Source organism: Esox lucius, chromosome 4 (genome assembly GCF_011004845.1).
Source record: "Esox lucius isolate fEsoLuc1 chromosome 4, fEsoLuc1.pri, whole genome shotgun sequence".
NCBI classification, from domain to species: domain Eukaryota; kingdom Metazoa; phylum Chordata; class Actinopteri; order Esociformes; family Esocidae; genus Esox; species Esox lucius.
Window position 1 is genome coordinate 12,292,990 of NC_047572.1, and position 27,379 is coordinate 12,320,368.

The 27,379-nt window shown below is 42.7% G+C and overlaps 1 protein-coding gene and 1 long non-coding RNA gene across 2 annotated transcripts in view; one reads left to right on the forward strand and one right to left on the reverse strand.

Annotated features, from left to right (window-relative positions):
* Positions 1 to 4,984: 4,984 nt before the first annotated feature.
* On the forward strand, positions 4,985 to 16,491 carry LOC117594397. Its single transcript, XR_004575693.1, has 3 exons — positions 4,985 to 5,073; positions 5,327 to 5,459; positions 16,413 to 16,491. It is a non-coding gene; the product is annotated as an uncharacterized LOC117594397 (long non-coding RNA).
* fat2 (FAT atypical cadherin 2) overlaps positions 12,022 to 27,379 on the reverse strand; it is a 44,885-nt gene continuing 29,527 nt past the window's right edge. Inside the window, exons 21-28 of the mRNA XM_010903665.4 lie at positions 26,203 to 26,400; positions 25,184 to 26,024; positions 24,528 to 24,676; positions 17,731 to 18,211; positions 16,441 to 16,594; positions 15,765 to 15,822; positions 15,169 to 15,610; positions 12,022 to 14,498 (exon numbers count right to left, since the gene is read on the reverse strand). Coding sequence (XP_010901967.2) covers positions 13,984 to 14,498; positions 15,169 to 15,610; positions 15,765 to 15,822; positions 16,441 to 16,594; positions 17,731 to 18,211; positions 24,528 to 24,676; positions 25,184 to 26,024; positions 26,203 to 26,400 — 2,838 coding nt within the window. The 3' untranslated portion in view covers positions 12,022 to 13,983. The remainder of the gene's footprint in view (positions 14,499 to 15,168; positions 15,611 to 15,764; positions 15,823 to 16,440; positions 16,595 to 17,730; positions 18,212 to 24,527; positions 24,677 to 25,183; positions 26,025 to 26,202; positions 26,401 to 27,379) is intronic.

Consider the following 27,379-nt stretch of genomic DNA (forward strand, 5'->3'; position numbering starts at 1 on the left):
CTCATTAAAAAAAAATTGCTCTTAATTAAAATACATTTTCATCATGAAGGTCCATTTACAAAATCCTTAATTCATCAAATTATAGTGATGGCGCGTGCGACGAACTTTACGGCTTTCCTGGGCATCTGCTGTGTCACTTGAGCGGGTTGTAATCCACATTTAAAAAAAAAATCCGTATCACTCTTCTGGAGCGCAATTGTTGTGACTTCCAACCTGTGTCTCCGCAGCGCGGTTGTCTCATCTTTCATTCAAATTCTACACTTAAGAAAGTATTTCCTTTTCTCACCTCCGTTTCCAGATGATGCTACCACTATTGTTGCGCTGGTCTCCTCCGCAAACGAAACTCACCGTGCAGGGCGGTGCTCTATCCTATTACCGTGCCATAGAGCTCCTTCAATAAAAACGTGATTCAGGTATACAATGATAAATGACAGCTGTAAAAGTGGTGGTTTTCATTTAATTTTTTTGGTCCTTTGGTACTATTATCAATAGGATGTTGTGGTTTTTCAAAACTCTTAGTACTCTAATTCATCACACTTTTAACCAATTAAAACTTGCATTTGAAACAACATTTTTGTCAATCTCATTTAGTTTGTAACAATCTTTCACCACAAGTTCATTGATTCAAACACCAAGTGTTTGGTGAAATATAATAAGTACATTGCATAAGTCATCAAAACATGAAATATTGCACTGCTGACATTTTAGTCGTTGTAACAATCAATTTGTCCAAGCACAAACAATTTAACACACATATTTCAAAACGAGTCTTTGAAGTTATCCATAGGCTAAAGGAGGATTACATAATGGGGATGGTGGTCATAGACCTTCCACCTCCATAATGAAAAGGAGATTATGGGGCAGGTCTAGGGTCAGGAATCAGGTATTAGCCCAAAACCATTCCTGAATCACTTCTAAAGGGTGGAACCTAACAGAATCCCACACAATTTAATTGAGGAACTCAGCATTGGAAGACCTAATAAGAGGCTTGTGTCCTACCACCCCATCTACAGATAGGACTGCACATGTGGATATGTTTCTCTCAAGATGTCCAGGCACATGGACAGTTCATCATTGGCCAATGATATTACACCAACAATGTGTCAAGTTTTTGCCATGTTAGAAACCTTTCTTTTTCAACAAAGATGTACATGTGATATTTCCATCAGATGAGTTTGTAGTTTTACCCTGTCCAGTGGCTTTCTGATTTATTCCTCTCCTTTCACTGTAAAACATAATACGTTCAAAATACACAAAATCTTTGTGGAAACTGATTACATCAAAATAGTTATGTCAACTAACTTAAAAATTACAATGTATCAGAACTAAATAAAGATTTTTTAAGTTCACTGTACATAGAAATATAGAAGAAAATAATTTCCTAATATGCATTGCCCTTTCAAGTGAACTTTGGAGTTATCTCCCATGAATGTATTTGTTAATGACAGTGACATGGTTGTTGAACACATTCATGATCTCTAAGTTCACTTTATTGTTTGTTATGAAATAGTCAACTGTGAATACCTAACATATCCCATAAATCCTTATTTTGAATTGCAACCCACCTACTGTAGCTCATGGACTATTCATTTTAAATATCCTCAAAATACACTGTGCTGTATTTTGACAAGTTGCCAGAAAGCCCTGTTTAAAGAAACTTTCAGGAAATCCCCAGGTTTCCAAAAATGAAATAACTGCTTCCACTGATATTTCTGGAAAACCTGGGAACCAGAATAAGGATGTATTCTCCCCAGTGTTATGTGACTCGTTAGTGTTACAAGGTCTCAGGTGTGATTGGGGAGCAGGTGTGTTATATTTGGTGTTATCGCTCTCAAACTCCCTCCACTGGTTACTGGAAGTTCAACATGGCACCTAATGGCAAAGAACTCTGAGGATCTGAAAAAAAGAATTGTTGCTCTACGTAAAGATGGCCTAGGCTATAAGAAGATTGCCAAGACCCTGAAACTGAGCTGCAGCCCGGTGGCCAAGACCATACAACTGTTTAACAGGACAGGTTCCATTCAGAACAGGCCTCACCATGATCGACCAAAGAAGTTGAGTGCACGTGCTCAGCCTCATATCCAGAGGTTGTCTTTGAGAAATAGACGTATGAGTGCTGCCAGCATTGCTGCATGAGGGTTGGGGTGTCAGCTTGTCAGTGCTCAGACCATACGCCGCACACTGCATCAAATTGATCTGCATGGCTGTCGTCCCAGAAGGAAGCCTCTTCTGAAGATGATGCACAAGAAAGCCTGCAAACAGTTTGCTGAAGACAAGCAGACTAAGGACATGGATTAATGGAACTATGTCCTGTGGTCTGATGAGACCAAGATTAACATATTTAGTTCAGATGGTGTCAAGCGTGTGTGGCGGCAACCAGGTGAGGTGTACAAAGACAAGTGTGTCAATCAGGCATGGTGGTGGGAGTGTCATGGTCTGGGGCTGCATGAGTGCTGCCGGCACTGGGGAGCTACAGTTCATTGAGGGAACCAAGCAGAGCATGATCCCCTCCCTTCGTAGACTGGGCCACAGGGCAGTATTCCAACATGATAATGACCCCAAACACACCTCTAAAACTACCACTGCCTTGCTAAAGAAGCTGAAGGTAAAGGTGTTGGACTGGCCAAGCATGTCTCCAGACCTTAACCCTATTGAGCATCTGTTGGGCATCCTCAAACGGAAGGTGGAGGAGCGCAAGGTCTCTAACATCCACCAGCTCTGTGATGTCATCATTGAGGAGTGGAAGAGAATTCCAGTGGCAACCTGTGAAGCTCTGGTGAACTCCACGTCCATGAGGGTTAAGGCAGTGCTGGAAATAATGGTGGCCACACAAAATATTGACACTTTGGTCCCAATTTGGACAAACTCACTTTTGTTGCCAGCGGTTTAGACATTAATGGCTGTGTGTTGTGTTATTTTGAGGGGACAGCAAATCTACACTGTTATACAAGCTGTACACTCACTACTTTACATTGTAGCAAAGTGTCATTTCTTCAGTGTTGTCACATGAAAAGATATAATCAAATATTTACAAAAATGTGGGGGGTGTACTCACTTTTGTGCGATACTGTATATGTTTGAAAATTACAAACCGAGCAGGGATCTTAGATTCATTAACTCAGGTCAGCTAGTAGAGCCCAGAGTCCAAACTAAACATGGCAAAACTGCGATAACTATAATAACTACCAGAAGATGCATGCTCCAAACATATACATTTTTAAATCCAGGTTAAAAACACTTCTCTTTTCACACACCTATGACTGAGCGCTTAAACGTTAGCCTTACAGCTATATTAGCTTCCTCATGAAATATTTATATTTTCTTATTCAATGTTTTATTAGTATGATGTATTTTATATTTCTCTCTTTCATTTAATGTTTTATCATTTCTTTGTTATTCTATTTCTATTCTGCTATGTTTTACCAAATGTTTATCTGTAATGCAGGTTCTGGTGCTATCAGAGGAATAACCTCTGTGTAAATGTAACAATCTGCCTATGACGGATAATACAAGTTCTTGTGCTGCTGTTTAGACATGAATGTAGGGTATTTTCTCACAAAAGGACTGACAAGTTTATCCAAGAGCTGGAGCGTGAGGATTGAGATACCGGGGTGCTACAGTAAACAGTTATGGGAACTGTAATTCAATGAGGCATACAGTTGTGCTCAAAAGTTTGCATACCCTTGGAGAATTATAGGTACCATTTGTAAAGAAAACATGAGTGAGCAGGCAAAACACATGTCTTTTATTTCTTATGGGATTCACATTCAACCACAGGTCATAACAGAAGGGTACAATCATAAAACAAAACACTCCAGAACCTTCACCTTTTTCTGCTGTAACCAATGGAGGGTCAACTTGGCCTTCGTGCTTAGGGTCAGTGTCGAGGCTGGAAAGTCCCAAGAACGTCCGATGTGCAGCTTTCGTGCAGAAGAATGCAAATTGTCTGCCAGTATTTTCTGATAACATGCTGCATTCATCTTGCCATCAATTTCCACAAGATTCCCCGTGCACGTTAGAGCTCACAACCACCCCCAAAACACAGTGAGCCACCACCATGCTTCACAGTGGGGATGGTATTCCGTTCACTATAGGCTTTGTTGACCACTCTACCAAACAGCGATAATGGTTGTGGACCATAAAGCTGAATTTGATCTTGTCACTCCAAATTACAGTGAGGCGTGTCAAGGTGTTGTTGGGCATACTTTAACCGGGCTTTGTTGTGGCATTGGCACCGTAAAGGTTTCTTTCTGGCAACTCGACCATGCAGCTCATATTTGTTCAAGTATTGTCGTATTGTGGTCCTTGATACAACCACAGCGTCTTTTTCCAGAGCAGCCTGTATTTCTTTGTATCCCAAAGATTTCTTCTGGCAGTTTTGGCTGAAATCTTTCTTGGTCTAACTGACCTTGGTTTAGTATCAAGAGAACCCCAAAATGACTAACCCTAACCCAAATTTTCCATTTCTTAATAAGTGATTGAACTGGCTTTGGATATATTTTTATATCATTTTCCATCTTTATAAAGTTCCATTATCTTGTAATGCAGGTCTTTTGACAGTTCTTTTCTGGTCCCCATGGCTCAGTATCTAGCCTGCTCAGTGTATCCACGTGAGTGCTAACAAACTCATTAACTATTTATTCACAGACACTAATTGCAATTTAAAAAGCCATAGGTGTGGGTAATTCACCTTTAATTGCCATTTTCACCTGTGTGTCACCTTGTGTATCTGTAACAAGGCCAAACATTCAAGGGGTATGTAAACCTTTGATCAGGGCCATTTGGGTGATTTCTGTTATCATTCTGATTTAAAAAGGAGCCAAACAACTATGTGATAATAAATGGCTTCATATGATCACTATCCTTAAATAAAATATTTTTTTAGGCATGATCAGTCATATTTTCAAAATCATTTCCAAAATTTCACAATTTCTGCCAGGGTATGCAAACTTATGAGCTCAACTGTAAATGTCCCCCTGGAGAGAGTAGAGTAAGACATCGGAGCAAAGATTATCTCACAAACGGACTGACGAGTTCATGCAGTCCCCCTGGAGACAGCCGGGTTAGAGAATGGTAACAATCTGACTATTTTAATTCTATTGCAGTTTTATATTTTTCTTTTCTTTGTAAAGCACATTGAATTGCTTCTATGTATGAATTGTGATATATAAATACACTTGCTTCCTATTCGTGTTGTGAATGCTTGGCTATAATGATTTTGTCGGTTCTAGTCTAAGATTCCTGCCTAGCAACGTGTTAGTAAGCTACACATCCGTTAGTTGAATGGATGCGTGGTAATTGGAATATTTCTGCTTGCGTCCCACAGCTCAATTTCCTTCTAAAAACCCATTGAACGAAAAGGCCAGCCGTGCCTTTTCAAAAGTCGGACCCTATTCACCAACTTGTCCCGATATGTTGTGTTGCATGAGTCCACCTGCTAACACCTTTCTTGCAGATAGGTAAGTTATCATTATTGTTTTTGCTAATCTAGGCTAAACATTAGCCTAATGTCGTCACCAGTGGCGTTTCCACTGAAGCATATTCTTACAGTGGAATTAACCATCAATTTGGTGCACTGCATAAATTACACAACTCCCCGATTAATGTTTGTAGATAAACATCTCTAGCAACCTTGAATACCTTATGCCATTGCCTATTCAAGTAATCTATTTTATTGAGAATTATTTAATAGAGACACAAGTATTTGGTTGTAGCTAACCATCAAGATTACTGATGTTTACAGGCCCCCACCTGAATCCCTTTTCTAACCACATTTCAGCCTAAATATCAAAGTACAATACTCTGTAAATCTTAGGTCTGATTCAGTCTTGGAAAAACGGGCAAGTGTAAGAATTTGAGCAACTTTGACAAGGGCCAAATTGTGATGGCTAGATGACTGGGTCAGAGCATCTCCAAAACTATCGCCCTTGCGCGGTGTTCCCAGTCTGCTGTGGTATGTACCTATCAAAAGTGGTCCAAGGAAGGAAAAGCGGTGAACCGGTGACAGGGTCATGGGCAGCCAAGGCTCACTGATGCATGTGGGGATCCAAGGAAGAGCTACTGTAGCTCAAATTTCTGAAAAAGTTCATGCTGGTACTGATAGAAAGGTGTCAGAACACATAGTGCATCACAGTTTGTTGCGTATGGGGCTGTGTAGCCGCAGACCAGTCAGGGTGCCCATGCTGACCTTTGTACCACTGCCGAAAGTGCCAACAATGGGCACCTGAGCATCAGAACTGGACCACAGAGCAATGGAAGAAGGTGGCCTGGTCTGATGAATCACTTTTCCTTTTACATCATGTGGATGGCCGGGTGCGTGTGTCGCTTACCTGGAGAACACATGACACCAGGATGTACTGGGAAGGAGGCAAGCCGGCAGAGGCAGTGTGATGCTTTGGGCAATGTTCTGCTGGGAAACCTTGGGTCCTGCCATTCATGTGGATGTTACTTTGACATGCACCACCTACCTAAGCATTGTTGCAAACCTTGTGCACCCTTTCATGGCAACGGTATTCCCTGATGGCATTGGCCTCTTTCAGCAGGATAATGCGCCCTGCCATACCATACCATACCATACCATCTTCTTCCGCTTATCCGGGGCCGGGTCGCGGGGGCAGCAGTCTAAGCAGGGATGCCCAGACTTCCCTCTCCCCAGACACTTCCTCCAGCTCTTCCGGGGGGACACCGAGGCGTTCCCAGGCCAGCCGGGAGACATAGTCCCTCCAGCGTGTCCTAGGTCTTCCCAGGAAGGCGTTCCGGAGGCATCCGAAAAAGATGCCCAAGCCACCTCAGCTGACCCCTCTCGATGTGGAGGAGCAGCGGCTCTACTCTGAGCTCCTCCCGGGTGACCGAGCTTCTCACCCTATCTCTAAGGGATCGCCCGGCCACCCTGCGGAGAAAGCTCATTTCGGCCGCCTGTATCCGGGATCTTGTCCTTTCGGTCATGACCCAAAGCTCATGACCATAGGTGAGAGTAGGAACGTAGATTGACTGGTAAATCGAGAGCTTCGCCTTGCGGCTCAGCTCTTTCTTCACCACGACAGACCGATACATCGACTGCATTACTGCAGAAGCTGCACCGATCCGTCTGTCAATCTCCCGTTCCATCCTTCCCTCACTCGTGAACAAGACCCCTAGATACTTAAACTCCTCCACTTGATGCGCCCTGCCAAAAAGCAAAAATGGTTCAGGAATGGTTTGAGGAACACAACAACCAGTTCAAGGTGTTGACTTGGCCTCTAAATTCCCCAGATCTCAATCCAATCGAGCATCTGTGGGATGTGCTGGACAAACAGGTCTGATACATGGAGGCCCCACCTCGCAATTTACAAGACTTAAAGGATTGGCTGCCGCCATCTTGGTGACAGATACCACAGCACACCTTCAGAGGTCTAGTGGAGTCCATGCCTCGAAGGATCAGGGCTGTTTTGGAGGCAAAAAGGGGACCTACACAATATTTGGCAGGTGTTATGGTTGATTGATGCTGCCAGTTATTGTGGTAAGTTATGGACTGACAATTAAGGGCTGTGACAACTTGTATTTATATAATTCCAAGTCAAACATTGTCCATAGTTTAAAACGAAACAGGATGTCTTCAACATATTGCGCTGATTTGCACTGTGTGTATTAAGAGCAAATTATATTTAATGGAGTTTTCCTACAGACGTTTATGAGATTAATCAGGACTGATTATTTTAATCGTCTGACAGCATTACTTTTTATATATTTTTGTGTTCTTGTTATTTGAGATTTTGTTCAAAAGTGTTTCTGTATTTTCTATATATTTATAATATAATATAATTGTTAAGTGCCCCAGAAAGGCATGCATTTTTCATTAATACATAATGCCCCACTACCCCCTGTTCCTAAATGTGCTAGTGCACCATGCAATTTCCCTCTCTGGCCCCGTCTTACTTTTTTTGTCGCTTTGATACTTTTCTTGCAAGTATGTGGTAATATGGCACCACTCTGTTCCCACCATTGTAACCCTCCTGTCACTATTCTTGGAGGTCACCTGATCTTTTTTATGTATTTCAAATCAATGTAATCAATAGGGTGTTGTCATGTCTTATAACAGTTCTGAAATCTGTCATGTGTTTGATGTTTTAGGTGGATTACAGGAAGGGTAGCAAATGGAGATCCTAATAATCTGACAGCCAGGCCCTCAGCTAGAGTCATAGGCCTTTTTGGAGAGGAGCAAAATCATGATGCATCTTGGTTAAATTGTGACTGACTGGTATCCAAAAATATAAAGAGTTGTGATTTATTCTGCAAGGTGGTTTGTATATCCCTCAGTTGGCAGTTGCCTGTGATCATTTTGATCTTCTACAACCAATGTTCTCAACCCTAACCCAGTGAGGTCCGGAGACTGCTGTTTTCTGTTCTGCCTCATCAATAATATCACCCACCTGGTGTCCCAAGAGACTCAAAAATAAGTCCCTGATTAGAGAATTGAAATGAAAAAAGAATGAAACTGGCCTCGATGTCCAGAGTTGAGTTGGAGGGCTCTTTTCTGGCCTCTCTCTCCAGGTTGATTGCCTTAATTGGCTGCGACTGATATGCTTTTCAAACCTTCATGACCTGGTTGGTACCGCCATATGTAGCAGCGGTCCCCAAACCTTTTCTCCACCCTTTCCGCTTCTCTCAATCCCCAGGCCCTGCCCTGAATACAGAGACATTTATTGCACTGACATATTTGACAGTTCATTATTTCATTGACCAAGAATCGTTCACGTGATCTACGAAAAGACAAATAAGCACTTTGAGAAAGTTGTTATACCACAAAACACATCATCCATTTGTAGTTTGTGTGCATTGCAATCTGGCACTTAGTTGCCACTTAGGCTACTCTAAGCATGTCAAAGTTTAAACACTTTGAGCTCAAACATAAGGATGGATAAAGGAATTGTCTGGGAGAAAATGTGGGATAAACACAGCTTACTAACACCTATCAAATTAGTATTGTTTGTCTCTTAGAATGGGGATGGAAGTAATCCACTATGGAATAATCATCAAGCAGTCTTTGGGTGTTAACATTTTAATAAAATGTTTATTTCATATGTTAAATGGTTTGTTTGTTTGTTAGCTCATGTGATCTAGATTCCAAGCCAACAGGAATCAAGGTATCTGTAAAAGTCTACAAATTACAGTCCAACAGCCTTTCTGGGACATTTCTTAAAGATGGTTGTTTTTGCTGTAGTCTTGTGTTTGTTTCCTTATTCAGGATAATCCTGAGACCTTACTGTCCATTGACAAGAGTGGAGGAGCGAAAAACTATTATCAATTTAAAAAGACATGAAAACAATAGCCCCTCTCATTAACCTAATTCCTGTTGCCATGGCATCATCACATGCCAAATTTGTGCAGCTGTATCCAATGGGAAAATAATTAAAATGGCAGCGGAATAAACAAAGGATTTACATTTTAGTCATTTACCAGGCTCTCTTATCCACAGGGACATCCAGTTACAGTACGTTTAGACAACTAGGAGAGACAATCACACAACCCAGCACTAATAAGTTTGCCAACATTTGTCTGATGATATCCACCATTAGATAATTTCCCTCTACCTCTACTGACAGTAGGGAATAGGGATACATGGTCTGCTTTATGACAGCTGCATGCTTGTTTCCTAAACCAAGGGCCTAAATTACACTGAACAATCAACCAACAATTACCCATAAATGTAAACTGTTGTGTTGTAATTTTGCAGTGGCTGGTTCTGTTTTGAATGCACGCAGACATGCTGTGAGCTTCCCATCTGGCGACCCTGAAATTGCTGTGGAAATTGTCACGTATTCTTATCAGATGTGCGCTGATGTTTGTTGGGCTTCTTTAAATGAATGCAAAACAGTGACACCCGCCTCCTTGGCTAGCTGGCTTCATCTTTGAGAATCACAGCCCAAACAACAAGTGTGTGTGTTTGTGTGTGTCTAAAAGGCAGATAGACATGGGCTCTGTTCATGCAAAGGTTTATCAAACTAATTACAATGTCCTGGTGTCTCAGTGCAATTTCCTACCTACCCATTTCTACATGGAGGGTAGTGTTTCAATAGTGTCACATTTTAAGAGAGAGTGTGGAGTTCAGACAGCGTCATGTTATTAAAAAGAGGGTTGTGTTTGAATTCTGTCATGTTAATACGTTGAGTGTGTGTGTGGAGTGTGTGGCAAAGATGCACAGAAGCCTGATGGAGACAGACAGGCCAGGGGAGAGATTGACACCTGGTTGGATGTCAAATCTTGTTTCAGGCAGCTGGTTTAAAGAGGAGGTTGACGGTGATTTTTAAGTAACCCAACCCTCCACCTCAACACCCTCCCACTAACGCTCAAGAAAACCTGCCTGCCTGTCTGCAAAACACATGGGCAGGGTTGAACTGAGAGGGTTGCATGCATGCAACTGAGAGGGTTCCTCACATATGGCTTCGTGTTGTCTTAGTAGGCCACTTCTTTTCGCCAGGGCTTTCTGGTTGGAAGTGGTTACTACACAGGCCGCAGAGGAGGGCCGGTTCTAGGCGTAAGTGACATAAGCAATCGCTTAGGGCCCCTGACCGCTAGGGGGCCTCAGACCGCTAGAGAGACCCCAACGGCTAGGGGACAGGGAGCCCAAAATAAAATGTTACTTAGGGGCCCAAAAGGCTAGAGACGGCACTGCCACAGAGGGATGTATTTACTTCAGAACTTCAGCAGCACAACAAAGAATGTGAAGTAGAGTGATGTGTTGGTTGTAGCAGTCCTAGCCTTAATCATGGGGCCCCCTTGGCAATGCATGCTCACTATAGATTAAGTAAATCCCTTAGTCCCTTAGGACATGCATAATCCTTATCAGGCAGCTTCCCAAGAAATGTCACGGGAGCAAACATCTGGCAGAAACTTGCTGAATTGCAACAAAGCAGGCTTTTTTATTTGCTGTAGTTGTAGCAGACTTACAACTTATTATATGCCTCTGTCTCGTTCGCTATCCACCCCTGTATCTTTCTTTCTTTCTCTCCCTCCTTTCCTTTCCCTCCACCTCTCTCTCTCTCTATCCCTCTGCCTTACTTTCATAGCTTGCTCCTGGGCAATCGGCCACCCCGCCGGCCGGGGAGAAGGCAGGCATGCAGGGAAGCATTTCACTGTTAGTCTACACTGGTTTTTAACAACACGTGTGATCAACAATTTGATTTGACCTGCATGACGAGTAACATCACCTATTCACCCGAATGAAAGATGGATAACTGCCGTCCTCAGGGACAGATTGGCACAATATTCTCCCCATGGCTGATAAAACATAAGCACACCTAAGCACTTAACTTGTGCAATGCATATTGAAGAGCCCTAATCTAACAGTGGTTTAAACTGAAAGTCAAGCCTAGTTGATGATGTGTGCTAGCTGAAGTGGGGTGAGAGTGTGTCATCATTCAGGCCTCTTCTCTGGTGCAGAGATACAGCACATTAAGCATATGAGATGCTTGTGAATCCACAGTCACACATCTAAAGGATCTCCTCTGCTAACCTACAGACTGAAATTATCATTACACTAATCCACTGGTTGAATCAACTTTGTTTACATGGGATTTCAACTCAACAATTACATCATGTTTAATCAACATGGAACACTAACTGGATTTGAATTGTAAATAAGGGAATTTAACTTATTTCCAATGTCATAGTGACATGTTTTGGTAGATTTGTTGTTGAATTTGTTTTTTCACAACTCCTCAACCTATTCCTCAAAACCACATGTTTCTTATTTAGGGCTGCAAAATAAGAAGACAAAAAGCAAAAAAAATAAATACAAAATATATGAAGAATCAATATAAGTTATAAGTTCCCCATAGTTATTTTACCAATAAGCTAATTTATTCTTAAGCATTACTATGTTGGTGTGATCAGGAAAGATCACCAAACTCTGTCTCCTTGTGGTACCTTTTGGTATTACATGTAGGCTACAGTACATGGAGAGCTTTGTAACCAATGTTTGAGATCCTTAAAAAAACATCTGCGAATTTCCCTTACAAGAGTCAAATGGATGCCTTAAACAAATCTTGTTATCAATAAAATAATTTTATTCATGTTATCTATACAGAATTTAAAACAAAATGGAAACATAACATTTATCTCTCACAGAGAAACAACTTAAGAACATGAGGTTGTTACACCACACATTGATACTAATGTAACACACACAATACATTCATGTGGCAAGCACACACATACGAAGCACATATAAAGACACTGGGACATTCCACACAAGCCTCAAATACTTAACTGGGACCACCACATAGGATATACTGGCCCAGGACACTGTTATGCATTGGTAGAACCAACAAACTCTCAAAATCAATGTCATTACTAATCACTGGTTGGAATTTGTAAAATAAAAAAATAAAAATGTTAAATAATGGCAGTAATGTTGGTTGTAGAGAATACATTTTTGTATTTTGTGTGTAAACTATACACAACTTTACTGTTTGCAAAACAATTAGTAAACTGAAATTTCTGTCACCACCTGTTGTTCATTTCAACTGAAACGAAATACACACTGCAGACATTTGCATAATGTGTCACCACTGTGTTGTTGCTAAGGTCTACTTATTGAGAACAGGTGTATCACAACAGTATCATGACATGCCTGCATATTCAAGACAAATATAAGCAGAGTTTGCATTTGGAATGTCAGGATGGATATAAATGGTACATAACACCACTCTGCAGTCAGGTTGGGTACCATATTAATGTGTTTAGACTTCAAATACTGTTAACAACCAAACACCACCAACCATTACAATTCCCAGAACTGTTTGGAGGTTGCGCTAACATAATAAAAAAAAAAAATCTATTGTTTTAGCACAAACACATACAGTAGGATATTTTTGTGTTTTTACTGTACATTAATCAATTCATTGAGACTTTCTGCTTTGTTTATCGATTCAGCCCACTTCATTATGTCTCCACATACATCTGTGTCCCATATGGCACCCTATTTCCTATGGCCTTGTTGCACTATATATAGGGGATAGGGTGGGAATTAGGTTGGACCCATTTAACATCATAACTATGTACATACATAATGTGCTGAATGGTGGGCGACTGTATTAGACAATGAATGCAACTTATTTTTGGTTATGTGGTTATTACTCTATGAAACTGTAGTTTCTTTATGACACATAGGTGTACATTGTAACAGGGCTTGTTTTTACACAAACCCAGTTCTTTATAGAAAAGCCAGTGTCTTTCCCTCAAATAATGGTTTGATGTTGCTGCATTACCAAGACCACATTACAAGCCATCTTTGTGTTGCATGAACTTGTTTTTAGGCAAATTCATGTTAACAGAAATAGTTTTTAAACAAAGCGACTCTTGTCCTTCGAGGTCTCGAAGAGCAAGTTTTTTTTTATATTGCTGCACCATTTCGTACAGCACATCTTTGTCGCATGATGTGATTGTTTCAGGTAGATGTCCTGTATTTCTGTTTAGCCCTTAACAACAAAATGTGAAAGACTTATTGCGACTATTGAATACAGAAGCCCACGAATCACATTCTATACAGACATTCTAAGAATTCACTCCATACAATTTCATCAACATATGATGAATCACATTCTATGCAGACATTCTAAGAATTCCACCCATACAATTTCCTCAGCACATGATGAATCACATTCTATAGAGACCTTGTAAGAAATGACAATTTATAATTCCTTTTACACTTTCAGTCAGGGTGTAGTGGAGACAGCTAAGCGCAGTTAACCCCAAAGTTGCCCAACATATAACCAACTGTTCTGGGAAAAAGCAAAAGAAGTGAAAGAATAAAATAAGTCACATTTTTCGACCGGCGATCAGATGTTACTTTTTTCTTATTTTTATTTTACCAATACATCACTGTTCTGTAGAACATTCGAAACTCAGTCTTTTTGGAGAAGTCCCCCGGAGTATCCTCTAATCGCCAAGAAGTTCTTCATAATTCGCCCCTAGTTCTTCTAGACTAGAACCCCGCGAAACCTTCTAGAACATGACCTCCTCGCAGCTTCCGTAGTCGCTCTCCACGTTGTCGGAACCGTTGTAACTGCAGGAGTTCCGTCCTGCGCGCCCAGCCTGCTGGGGCAGAGGGGGAGGGGCTTCGCAGTCTGAGTAGGACGGCATGGCGACACTGAGGCGCATGCTGAGGGGGCGGTATCCCGGCGTCACGTTGTCTGCGCTGCTGGCGTGTCGCGCCGGATAGTAGCTTATGGCGGTGTACTCGTTGGGGCACTGGGAGCTGGGTAAAGGTTGCCCGTCAGGCCCTAGGAAGTCGTCCAGGTTCTGATTACTGTAGCAGGGGGGAAGGGGAGCGCGGCGGTCTGAGCGCTCCAGGGGAAAAGGGAACCCCCCGAAGCGGGAGTTCCTGCGGGAGTCGTTGGACCCCGCCACGGAGCCGTAGGTGTCCTCCACTATGTCGAACTGCGGAAACTCCCGGGTCGGGGGGTACTCATGGGCCGGGGGGATCGGTCGACCGTAGTAGTCGGGGTCGGCGGGGTACACTGCGGAGGGAGAGAGATGAAAGGGAGACACTCTTTTAGAGCAGTGATTCAGTGCAGTCCCCCTGGCCTTTAAAATGTCTCCTCACCCCACGGTCCAGGTCTGTTACGAAGGTCAGAAAACTCATTCATGTGTTATAACCTCTGGGGAATGAAAAACCTGTTCAAATTCAACCCCTTGAAAGCGAAGCTCTGCAGTAAATGGCTCGTCTACCTGACCTGACTATTAATGACCACAGCATTATAATGTGGTAGAACATGAATACATGCATGAGTAGCATGAGCGGTGTTCTTCTTATTAAATTTTTTACATTTGAGTAATTTAGCAGATGCTCTCATCCAAAAGCAATTAGGGTTAAGGGCCTTGCTCAAGGGCACATTGATTTTCAGCTGTATTTAATAATGCCAAGGGGATTTGAACCAGAGACCTTTCAGTAACTAACTCTTAACAAAAAACTCTAGGCTACCGTATAAATTTGAGACAAAGGAAAAAGAGATGATCTTGACACAACTATCAGTGAAAACAGACATGTATATGCTGCTACTAATAAAGTCAAAACTCAAACAGTTAGCAAAACCTGTTCAATGGCCAATACATTGGCTCACTCTGGGCAGCAGGCCTGTGTGTATATTGAAGGCGAGTCATAGTGTGTAGCAGTGTCTACGAACGTACCTTCATACTCCTGATCCCAGGGTTTCTTCCTGATGGACTCGTTGTCAGAGCTGGATGGCGGTCGCGGTGGGAGGTTCGGGGCCACACTGCAAACCACAGGCCCCTGGGGCTTCCCGGCCTTAAGGCTTACCTGGGAGCCCAGGCCCAGATCTATTGGGCCGCAGGGCCTCAGGGATCTGAAGGGGCTGTCCACATTGTCGTTCCCCGAACACATCAGCGTACACATCTCGATGGAGCTGACGTCGGGAGTGTCGGCCATCATGGATTTGGCCAGATTGGGCTGAAAGTATCCGTTGGAGTCCTGGACGCACGCCGGCTTCTTCTTCTTCTGGTGGACGTAGCGTTTGCGGACACAGACAAAAACACCCACTAGGAAGACGACCCCAAAGAAGCCGGCACAGATCTCCACGATCTCGATGAAGCGCTGCTGACTGTTAGGATCCTGCGTTGATGAGATGGGACAGCATTAAGCTGGCTTATCTACACCGCTCTATGGGGAGGTTCTCTCTGTACCTATCTAGGATCTTTCCTCAACCCAGGCTAAGCTTAAACAAAGCATTAAAACAGAGGGACTGTAGTTTAGCATGAAACATTACCGGCTTAGTAACGCATCGAATGCCACCCTCAGAGATGGTACAGGCCTCTCCCGGACAGCTAAAAAAAAAAAAAAAAAAGTGTACTATATTAGCCATTTGGTTGCTGAGAATGAAAGTTAGCGCTTTCGCTTACAATCTAGACTCACAGCTGGAGGGAAAGTATTTTAAGAAGAAACAGATAGAGGTGTTAAAGAACAGTTAAAGGTACAAAATGCTAAACAGTGATTTATGTGTCACAAATTCTACCACATGGTATACAAAGCTATAAAATATGTTTTGAACAATGCATAATGTATTTATTTCTACTTTGTGTGATGTCTATTCTGGGTATGGCCATAGATGAATGTCCTTCGAATAAGTACATTAGGGGAGAAATTCTAGTGTCACGTACAGCTGCACAGTAATGCATGAACAATCAGGAACAGCAAGTATGTGACTGGAAACCGTAACGCGGTAATTCATTAGTGTGCTTTCGTATGCATTGACATGGTCAGCTTTCCCCAGTCCTCAATCCTCTAACACGTGTGTAAAAATGTCCATGACTTACAGAGACACTGTAAAATGGCGCCATTTTCATTAAAAGCAGATAAGCGATGAGATATGCCAGATGTTAAATGTCTGGTAAATCGTTTTTTCCCGTTATTTTAGGAATATCTCAATGTGACAGGAAACATACCTGCTCTCAGCCACGTTCGGCGGGCATTTACAGATGTCACCTTGAGTGCTTGGCACGCACTGCTCACCCTCTGCGCAGGGCTCCGAGGAACAGGGGTTGTTGGACAGCTCACAGTAGGAGCCGTGAAAAGACTCCGAACAGCCGCAGCGGAACTCTGTAGGGTGAACAGACCGTTAAGACATGAAGAGGTCAGACTCTCGAAAATGATCATAGTTGAAGAAAACCATTTCAGCAATGACCTGGAAGGAATTAGTGTTAAAAGCCTTGCTCAAGGACAGAATGAATGTTTTTTGACATGCCAGTTACTGGTCCGATACTCTAACCCATAACCTACCTGCCGCCTTTAAAGGTAAACCAATACTTTAATATAACATTGTTCTGTGCACTTTTCCACCGAATACAATTTTACCTCACTGTTTAGAGACGATTTTTGAGCCATAAACATTAAGAAATGTTAATTGATGACACCATGTCAAATCTTATACGATTTTTGTGTATGTAGAACTTATAGAAAAGGCATTGTTTGACGAGATCAGTCATCATGTTTTGTACCAATCCTGCAATGTACAGTAGAAATGGAGAAAATAAGGAGTTGGGGGGTGAGGAAATAGGGTAAAAAAGAAAAGGGGAAACTGTTTGTCAATGTCTGGATACATCTCAGAACTAATATCAATAAACCACAGCAATATGTTCTCTAAGCCTGTAGGATTTGTTGCCACATGTTCATAATACAGAGCATATAATTCTCACCTTGTCTTGTGGTTTGTCTGAATATCCAACTCAACAAAACAGAGACAATATACTATGGCTAACAGAGCCTGGAAATCTCACTAAAGAATTTCAGAACATTTGTCAACATCTCCTCTAATCCTCTTTTAATTGTTTGATTACAGAGACTGTGTGATTACCAGTACAATGTAATGGGGATTCAAACAGAACGTTTTTAGAATGCAGATTCGGGAACACGAGCCTTCGAATTGTCCTCATGGACACATTTTAGCGTTGGCTCTTCTATTTTGCTTCCACCTCCAATGTATATGATTCAGTGGAAATTGTGATGGAACGTAGTGTTCTCTTTCTCAGAACACCTACCTTTTCCCACCACCTTACACAGTACCAGTCACACACACACACACACTTCAAACATTTGACTGGTACTGAGCAAAGTACTGGGTTATTTTGGTTTTACACTTCTACCTTGACACGACAGAAGTCCCCAGTCTCCCTAATCTCAACATGAACACATGATGTGTACAGGTTCATACAGTAGGCCAGTGTTAAGTGACTCACCCCCATTTGATTCCACCTCACAAGTCCCTCCGTTCTGACACGGATTACTTGCGCATTGTTCGACATCCATCCTGCTGGCGCAGCACTGGTAGACCCCGAACACCCTCCTCTTTTCAGCGCCGGCCCGCTCTCTGTCCTCCGTCGTGCTGATCTGCTCCCCGTTCAGCTCCACGCCCTCCAGGCAACCCGCCAAGCCTTGTCCCTGGGCCTGGATCTCACCAGAGCTGACGGTGGAGGAACCGGGCCCCGGGAGGCCAGCGAGAAGCAGAGCCCCGTGTGGCCGCGTCAGACGGCAGGATTCGGAGGCGACAACCTGGGCTGTGTGAACATGGTCCAGGGTCAGTCGGAGGACGGTGCCGTTGACCTCCAGGAGGACATGGTGCCACTTCCCGTCCGACACCTGTGGGGCCGCATGGATACGGAGGGACCCAGGAGGGGTGTTCCCACAGCAGTACATGAACCTCAGCTCCCCATCCAGCAACTAGAGAAAGGATATTGGAAGACATAGCTGACTGAAGATACAGTCTTAGTCCCCAGAGTTCCCACCAATCAGATGTTGTGACAGTTAATGGTTCCAGTAAAACATCAGCCACAATGTGGTTTTGATTGCATTTGACGGTTCATTTGTGTAAACTGAAAATATCGGAGGTCCAATTGTGGATCCCTGTGGAACGGCACAATTGAATTGAGGGGTTTTATTTATTTTATTTATCCAATGGTTAATGGTGTGTGGAAGGAGAACATCTCTTGGCTTTTTGTTTACCGCCGACGTGATTTGAAGTGGATCGCGGAATGCGGTTATAGAAAAGCCAATTCTTACAGGCAAAACCCTTAACGTTGGAATGCAAGGTCATCAAAACCCACATCAGCATCACTAAATCCAACATTGTCATCGCCTCAGCTCTTGCAATGATGAACAATGAACTTGTTCCTCCCTTTTTCCTTACATTCATGTTTAAAAAAAAATAAATGCATAGAGGTATGCGTACATTTCAAATTTGCAAGCATTCCACAGACCTGCTGCACCGATGCATTATTAAATATCTGCTTCAAGCTTGCCACTTAATTGCTGCTGCAGAATCTTCTGAGGGTTCTTTTTCCCGGGACAGGATGAACTAGCACAGCGTCAGGCTGTTCAGCATTCAGCAGGCAACTCCGTGAGTGTTAGTGCTTTGCTTTCATATCCAGGGTTTCTGTTTGATTCAACTCTCTGGAGCAGCGTGCAGTGTTGAGGCATTAAAGGTTGACCGAAGGACAGGTTTGAATCCCAAGTAACACTATTTCCCAGTCAGTGTACTGCTTTTGACCAGAGCCCTTCAGACCATGAAAGTAATGAACTACGTAGGAATTGGGTTGCCATTTAGGATTCAGGCTAGAAGGGGGTCTGGGATCCCGTGTCTGCTTGTTTTGGAGAGACGTTTAAAATCAGGGGTTGTCCTCAGTTGGACCAAATGGAATGTCCCAAAAGGTGTACACTAAACCGTTTTGCCCCACTTATCTAGTGCAAAGAACCATATAGAGTTACGCACCATGCAGATTTGATAATTTCAGCTATGGCAAATAATGATGAGCAAAATAGAATAGGAGTTTTTGATATAACTTGTATTTAGTTGTGTTACTATTCCACAAACTAAATGAAGATATACGCAGTTAAGCAGGAGATTCTTTAAAGTGAACAATACAATTTCTAACAGTCTAAAACACACCAAAGTCTACTTTAAACCAGCAGAGCAATTGAAACTATGTTTACCATTATGTAAAATCTACATAGTTACAAATAAACGTTACACACAGAGGAAAAAGATATGTCTTCCATCCATGAGTGAGTAAATTGATTCAGCTGAAGCTTCAGTATTGAGCTGATATGGGATTGAAAGGATTGACCGTGTCCTGACTGGCACACTGTGTGCACTATTTTCTACCAGAAACGCATGGGCCCTGGTCAAACAGTGCCCTAGATAGTGATCGTAGGATGCCATTCTGGACAGCAACCTCTCTGTTGTTTGAGCAGAGCTACAAAACTTCAAACAGCCTGGACTGCCTGCAGTGAAGTGAATCAACTTAGAGAGAAATCAAATTACTGTGTTTGATGTCTATTGCCGATTGCCTCCCAAAAAGCCCCCTATTCCTTTTTACTGCACTTCTTACAGACCTTATACTTTAGTGCAAAAGTAGAGCACTTTGCAGGGAATAAAGCGACATTTGGGATGTAGCCACTGTGACTGGTAGTAAGAAAGACTACCTGCTTCTTTACATTAGCTTCTTATGTCTGGGGTCTTATTTTCCCTTGGTAAGAATACATCTGAGCCGTCACTGTGTATAAAACCTACTGCGTCTTTATCTGACAAGTCACCTTGTCTTCGTTTGCCTCAAGCTTTTGACACATGTTTTTGTTTGAAATGGGTGAATCCATTTCCATTTCAAAAAGAATGTACTTGGTATACATGAAAAAGATATTGCTGGTTATCGGTGTGAACTCAAATTCAATTTCAAACAGAGGTATGGGAATGTGCCTGCTGCTCCCTTATTCCTTAAAAATACGAAGGTTCATTGGGAGGTGGTAAGTATTCTTTAACCGTGCCATGTAGCCTAGACGTATAAAGGAGGATCCGTGCCAGAAAAACAGTCACCCATCAAGCAGGGGAAAGATCACTGTGGGAGTCTTTAAAGAAACATTAAGGTGAAATTGAAAGGTTTCCCCACCCCAAATTCTCCATTTATCTTTTTACTTAAACATGTTAGTGAACTGCCTCTCCGGGTCATGGACAAGCAGGGCCCCGTAGCATGTACCAAGGAAAGGGTAGTTAAACCGGACCGCCCCCGTGGCGACAAACTTGGCCACACTTGCTTGGCATGGAATCGCCCACTTTTTATGCTAGTAGGAATACTATCTGTGCTACGGCTTGTCAAAACCGTGGCTCGGAGGGTAGATGGGTGACTCCCACGGGTTTTTACCCTGTACCCTTTCGGGACACGCATCCACACGTCTCCACTTCATACACAAACACAACTCCTCAAAGCTACCAACTGTTGCTTTATCCTCTGACCTGGAATATTCCCATACCTGCTCTACATACCTACTTGCTCTCTATCCTGGGGTTGAGTTTAATGCTTCCACCACTAAAACAATATTTAAAAAAAAATAGCTAATGACAGAACGCATGTAAAAGCTTCATATGATTCAATTTTTTTTTTCTTTGAAAAACCTATTGTTCATTTGTGTATCAAATCAATATTGTTGTTCCAATTTGGAGAGAGAACATCAGAGTTTCAAGCTTGCCGGGGGATTTTTGGAGGTAAGTTTCCATCCCACTGCTGGTTCACACTTGAGAAATGTACATTTCCCAAGTGTTCACATTTCAATTAAAAGAAGAATATGTATGGAAATAGAAAGAGCTAAACAGCAAAAGCAGATGTTGGACATTTAATGAAAAACTATTTCAATTTCACCTTATAGGTTTAAAAGGGTCCACAAGAGCCTCTTTTGCCTGCCGTTTTAAAGTAATTTCACCCTAGACCGGAAATGTTCATTAAAATTCCACTTTTGAAGACTGGCTGCTAATACAAATTTAGAACATGGCTGTGGAATTTTTTTTATTGCCATAGGGTACTTTAATACAAACACTGTTTAGGATTCTAGATGTCATTAATATTTGGACATGCAAGCCTATTCTTTTACTTCAATGCATTATCTAAAATCACATAGTGGTCCAAACTATTCATCTTGAGGCAGGGCCTATGGCAACAACCAGGCTGTCATAACAGTGGAAGCACCCAGCCCTAAACCGAAATGGAGGTTCAAAGGAGTGTGCACTTCATCTCACAGGAATAGACACAGCATTTTTACAGAAACATCCCATGTGGGACAATCAGAATTACAACTTACATGCTGAATATATCATACTTTGAGATTATGACCTATTGGTGTAAATTATCATACAATATGGGTAAGCTATGGCCATCATTTTCAGGTCAGAAGTGTTTCTACTACAGCTTTAAAGTATTTAGCATTTCATTTTAATGCTGTCACCGATGCCACTACATCTAAACTTGAGGGAAACTCTGGAATTGTATAACCTTCTGTCAAAGCCACTATGAACCAAAAGGCATTTCTTAAAAGACCATGTTTAACTATTCTTTTTGAAGCCCTTTTCTTAAATAAAATTGACCCATTCAAAACCCAGGGGTAAAAGGAATGCTGCTTTTGATGTTTCAAGAGTGAAACAATTTAAAAATTCTATTAAGTATATTCAATGTCGCAAAAATTGAGGAATCTATTATGAGTGGTTTTACTTGCTTTTCAAGTGCAGGTCAAAGTTTCATCTGAGCCAAGCACTGAGGATTCTACATCTCATTCAAAATGCACAAACATTTCATATTCCCTTTAATGTTGCAGTTTACATGCGCATAAAACTGATTATTCAAAGCACCAAATAAGATTTTCACAAGATAGATGTTCCTATTTCCATAAAAATACAGAGCTCTGACTACACTCCACCACAACATGATATAGGGCTACTTGTATTCTCCAGTCTTGTCAACACCTAAAGTAACTCTTATTTAAAATGATAGATGTTTCTGAAGCATGTACAAGATTTAAAGTGCTTCAACTGAGTTGCCAACAATTTTAAGGAAGCGAAACCTTAACATTTCCAAGTAGAATTGTACAAGCAGGTTGCCTCATGTTTGAAGTTGGTGAAGTTACTTCCTGCTTGCCTGGTTGGCCCTGTCCGTGGTTGCCTTTCGATAGGTCCCAATGTATCTGGATCCCTGTCTCTGTCCTTAGTTCTACACTGCTTTAAAATTGCCAAGGGGACTAGAGTCAGTGTGCAGTCGGTGTGAACCACTGATCTTTTAGCTACAACTCTCACCTTTATGTTTCCCTACTGTCTCTGTCTTAGAGAAAAATGCTCTAACATGTCTTTACATTATGATGTTTTTTCTATCCACAATCCTCAACAAAATAAAATTGTGGCAAGAAAAAATTAAGTGCCAGGAGATCTTGAGATAGTCCTCACAACAACAAGGTTGGATCAGTTAGAAGTGGAGAGGATTCACAGAAAGGCGAGTGAATCCAGCGGCGGTGTTAGGTATTGGCGGTGTTAGGTCCTCTGTGTGCCACCAAAACAGTGCCGACACGCCGGGCCATGGACTCTACAAGACACCTGAAGTTGTCCTGTGGTATCTGGAACAAAAACATTAGCAACAGATCCTTCAAGTCATGTAAGTTGTGAGGTGGAGCGATGTGGACCGAACTTGTTGGTTCAGCACATCCCACAGTTGCTCAATTGGATTGAGAACTGGGGAATTTGTAAGCCAGGTCAACACCTTGAAATCTTCATGTTCTTCAAACCATTCCCGAACCATGTGTGCTGTGTGGCAGGACACATTATCCTGCTGAAAGAGGCCACTGGCATCAGGGAATACCATTACCATGAAGCAGTGAAACTTGTCTGCAACAAAGTTAAAGGTAGAGGGGCATGTGTCCAATTGACGTCCACATGAATGCCCGGACCCAGGGTTTCCCAGCAGGACATTGCCCAGAGCATCACACTCCCTCCACCGGCTTGTCGTCCCCCCACAGGGCACCCTGGTGTCATCACTTCCCCAGGTAAGAGGCGCACACGTACAAAGCTGTTCACGTGATGTAAAAGAAAACCTGACTAAGCGACCTTCTTCCACTGCTCCAAGGTTAAGTTCCTTACTCCTGTCTATTTCTCCTGCATCCAACACATTGACTACGAGACTGTTTGCTTACCATCTAATCTACCCAGACCATGACATGTGCCCTCATTGGGAGATGATCAACGGCATTCGCCTGTGAGTGGTCATAATGTCTTGGCTCAGCAGTGTGTGTAAAACTGTTTAAGTACAGAAATTCAGTCAAAGCAAAAACAAGTAGGCCTTCTCATCTCAGGTAATAATGCAATGCTTAATTGTAGTCAGTATAACATTTCACAAAGCCAGTAAGGTATAGTCATGGAAGTCAGGGGAAACCATTTTTGTTTTCATAATATTCCTTCAATTTCGCTGGTGGTTGAATGTCTATGTTTGGGCCATGAATTTCATGCTAACTGCCATACCACCTCATTGATGGACATCTTTAACATCTCTATGAATAAAAATTTTACAATTATCCAGTCAGCTTTTAGCTCAACTGTGCGTAGGGCCTCACGCAAGAAAAAACCCTCCAAGGCAGTTTGGATCTGGGTTCACTCAAGTGAAATCCCACTAAATTGAAAGAGCCACTAACAGATGAAATATACTTCAGTGATATGTTTTGCTTTGGTGACTAGCTAGCTAAAAGTTGTCATTTCTTAACTAGCTATGGATGGTTTAGCCAGTGATTTAATTATATCCTGTTCCCTGGGGACAAATTGCTATTTTGTTTGCTATCTTCAGTTCTCACTGCTGTAGGTTAGAAGAATAGGTAGTTTGTGTTAAATTGGTGCTGGAGGCAAGTCTCTGCTTTCTTTTAAACTTGTGGTTTTATGATGACTAAAACATTTGAAGGAATTTATTCAACACTATGAATGTAAAATCGTCTTCTAGTCTCTGCAGTACAAACACGTATATGTAGAGGCTACAAATAATGTCCTACAGAGGTTGTAATATGGATTAGATTTTTCAATTTGGCTTCCCCAGGGATTGAACACACTCACTGCCTCTGGACAAAGCATTTGAATTAACTGTTGCTGTAACAGGTGCTTTATGAAGCCGATTTTAGCTTCTTGGGACAGTCCCAGAAAACATGCTTCTTCTAAATTTTGTGATAATTAGCAGTGCATGAGTTTTACCTTCAAGGTTCCACAGTTGGTACCATTGGTAGTCATGACAATGCCTTGTTGCTGGGAAGTCTTGAGGCGCAGAGAGAGATGGAAGTTTTGCTTCTCAGTCTGGTATAGGTATTTGAGGTACCCATTTCCATCAAAACTTATAGCAGACTCTGAAAACAAATGTAAATGTTAAAAACAATGTATGATTTCATCAGAATCGTCAATATTCAAGCTCTCATTTTGATTATCAGCCAACTTTAATTAGGAATATTCCCGGAAATGTTTTCATTAGCAACTCTATCAAAGAGTCTTGGGTTTGGTTAAAAATCTGTCAAATTCCTCAAAAGAGAAGCCTCAGATCCCCCATAGGCAGATTCCAATTTATATTTTGTTGAGGCTTTAGGTTTAGTCAAAACAGTCTAAATAATAGGTGTTAACCTGATAATCTTGCTCAACAGACCACCTACACTAAATATATCTGCCAGGCAGGCGACAGTGAGAAGAAAGGCCGAGCAGATAATGAATAGACTTATCCTATTATCCTCCTGTAGGCCTCTGTAGCAGCCATTCCTCTAATCCCTCCAAGAATTTGAAGTGAGTGAAGGCTGTAGCTTCAGGCGTATACTGTGATTGTAGAGATGTAGATGCCTAAAAAAAACAAAAAAACATCCACCTACCGTTGCAGGGGCAAACGGTCTCCCAAGTGTGCTGTGGGGTGATGAAGCCGGCCCTGGCTGAGGCATAGTGACTCAACGTCTCCCCTCTCATCTGGACCAGGCTCCTGCATCCTCTAGGAGGGCACCAAGTCCCCAGGCACCCGTTATAATGCATTCTGAGAACACTGAGGCCCAATGAGTCTTCAACGTCAGCGATGACACCCGCCATCCGGTTGTTCGGTAACGGTTCCTCAGTTCCACCATGCGGCTTCCAGAGTAACAGAACCTCCAGGGCCTTGGTGTCAGGCTGCTGTTGGAGGCTGACCAGGTGGAGGTCCTGTCTGGCTACACCAAGAGCTGTGCTGAGGCTCCTTTGGAGGCCTCTCCAGTGGTCTTCAACAAACTCCTGTGGGGAAAGCCCAGCTAGCTGAAGAGTGAGCCCAAAGTCCAAAGCCTGCTGGGAGGGTTTCCACACGTGGATCTTCACCCCAGCCCACACACTGAACTTCCCATCCGAGACGCTGACATTAAGGGAGTAAAGACCAGGTTTCAAGTCCTTGTCTGCCCAGATCATTCCATCCATCATGTCTACAGAGAACCTGGAGACACTTCCAGAGGAGCCAAAGCTCAGCCTTTGGTCGCCCTCACTGGGAGACTCCGACACCAGCTTGTAGTGGAGAGTGTCATGAAGGTCCAGGTCGGAAGCGTGGAGCTTACCGATGAGTCGTTTAGAGAAAGTGTCTTCTGTGGTGGTGATGAAGACCTCCAAGGGCATCACAGATGGAGGGTACTTACTCTCCTCAGTGACATTGATCTTCACCACACAGATGGAGGAGAGAGGAGGGTTACCGTTGTCTGTTACCTACGGCAAGAACAGGAATAGAAATAAACTACATTATCAAAAAACAGGTTATGTTTTGCCTGCAGATTTAGTTTGTTATTGAACAAGACTTCTCAGGGGAAATATCCCTTGTATTTTCAGACGACTTGGAATTGATCGACTGAAGGATTGATTAATTGACCAAGGGAACTGGAATTACCTGAATTTTCAGTAGGTATTGTGGCTTCATCTTGTACTTGAGAGGGGCCACAATAGACAGCAGTCCTCCCTGGTCTACCTGGAAGCGTCTGTCTTCGTTCCCGGACACGATGTGGAAGGTGAAGGGGGGTCCATTCAGAGGGGTGTCTCTGTCGCTGACCTCCAACTGCAGGATACTGCTACCGACAGGCTCGCCCTCCTGACCAGGTACAATCATCCTTTTTAGCCAAAAAGCAAAACATGTATCTACAACCCTAGCATGAAACCTCTTCACTGCAAACTTCCACAAATCCACAAGTGCCTTATCTGGAGTCTGTAATGAATGCACTGAAAAAGATGGCTGGATCCAAGTGCAAAGCACAGTGTGTCTATTTGATAATCCAATAATAAATACAGTATCAGGCTGGTTTGTAGTGGAAGGGCTGGCTCAAGGTCAGTAACTCAGGTATCAATCCAGACAGGAGGCAGAAGTACCAAAGAGGACAATCCAAAGACCTGGTCAGACTGGCAGGCACAGGTCAGGGTACCAGAACAACACTTACAAACTATCTATGGCACAGAAAAACTCTAATCAAACAGGCTTAGTAGGGTCAATCACAAGCAATAACTCACAAGGACAGGGTCTGAATGACCAGGCTATATAGTGGCTGCCAGGGGAAGAGGGAGAGCACAGGTAAGTGGTATTTAGATGATTAGTATTCAGGTGATTGGGATCTGCTGTGAGGGGTGCGTTCAGGGGATTGGGATCTGCTTTGAGGGGTGCGTTCAGGGGATTGGAATCTGCTGTGAGGGGGTGCGTTCAGGGGATTGGGATCTGCTGTGAGGGGGTACGTTCAGGGGTTTGGGATCTGCTGTGAGGGGGTGCGTTCAGGGGATTGGGATCTGCTGTGAGGGGTGCGTTCAGGGGATTGGGATCTGCTTTGAAGAGTGCATTCAGGGGATTGGGATATGCTGTGAGGGGTGCGTTCAGGGGATTGGGATCTGCTTTGAGGGGTGCGTTTAAGGGATTTGGTGAATGAGGTGTGTTCACCAGCCTGGTGGGAAAATCGAGGACGAGAGGTGGAGGCAGACCTTACAGAGTCGTTAGATTTTCAAGGATGTCTGAAGTTCACAGTATGTAAAGCTTGAGTTTGGAGTGGAGTGTTTCTCAGTCTTTGGCTGAATCCTGTGTGTAACTG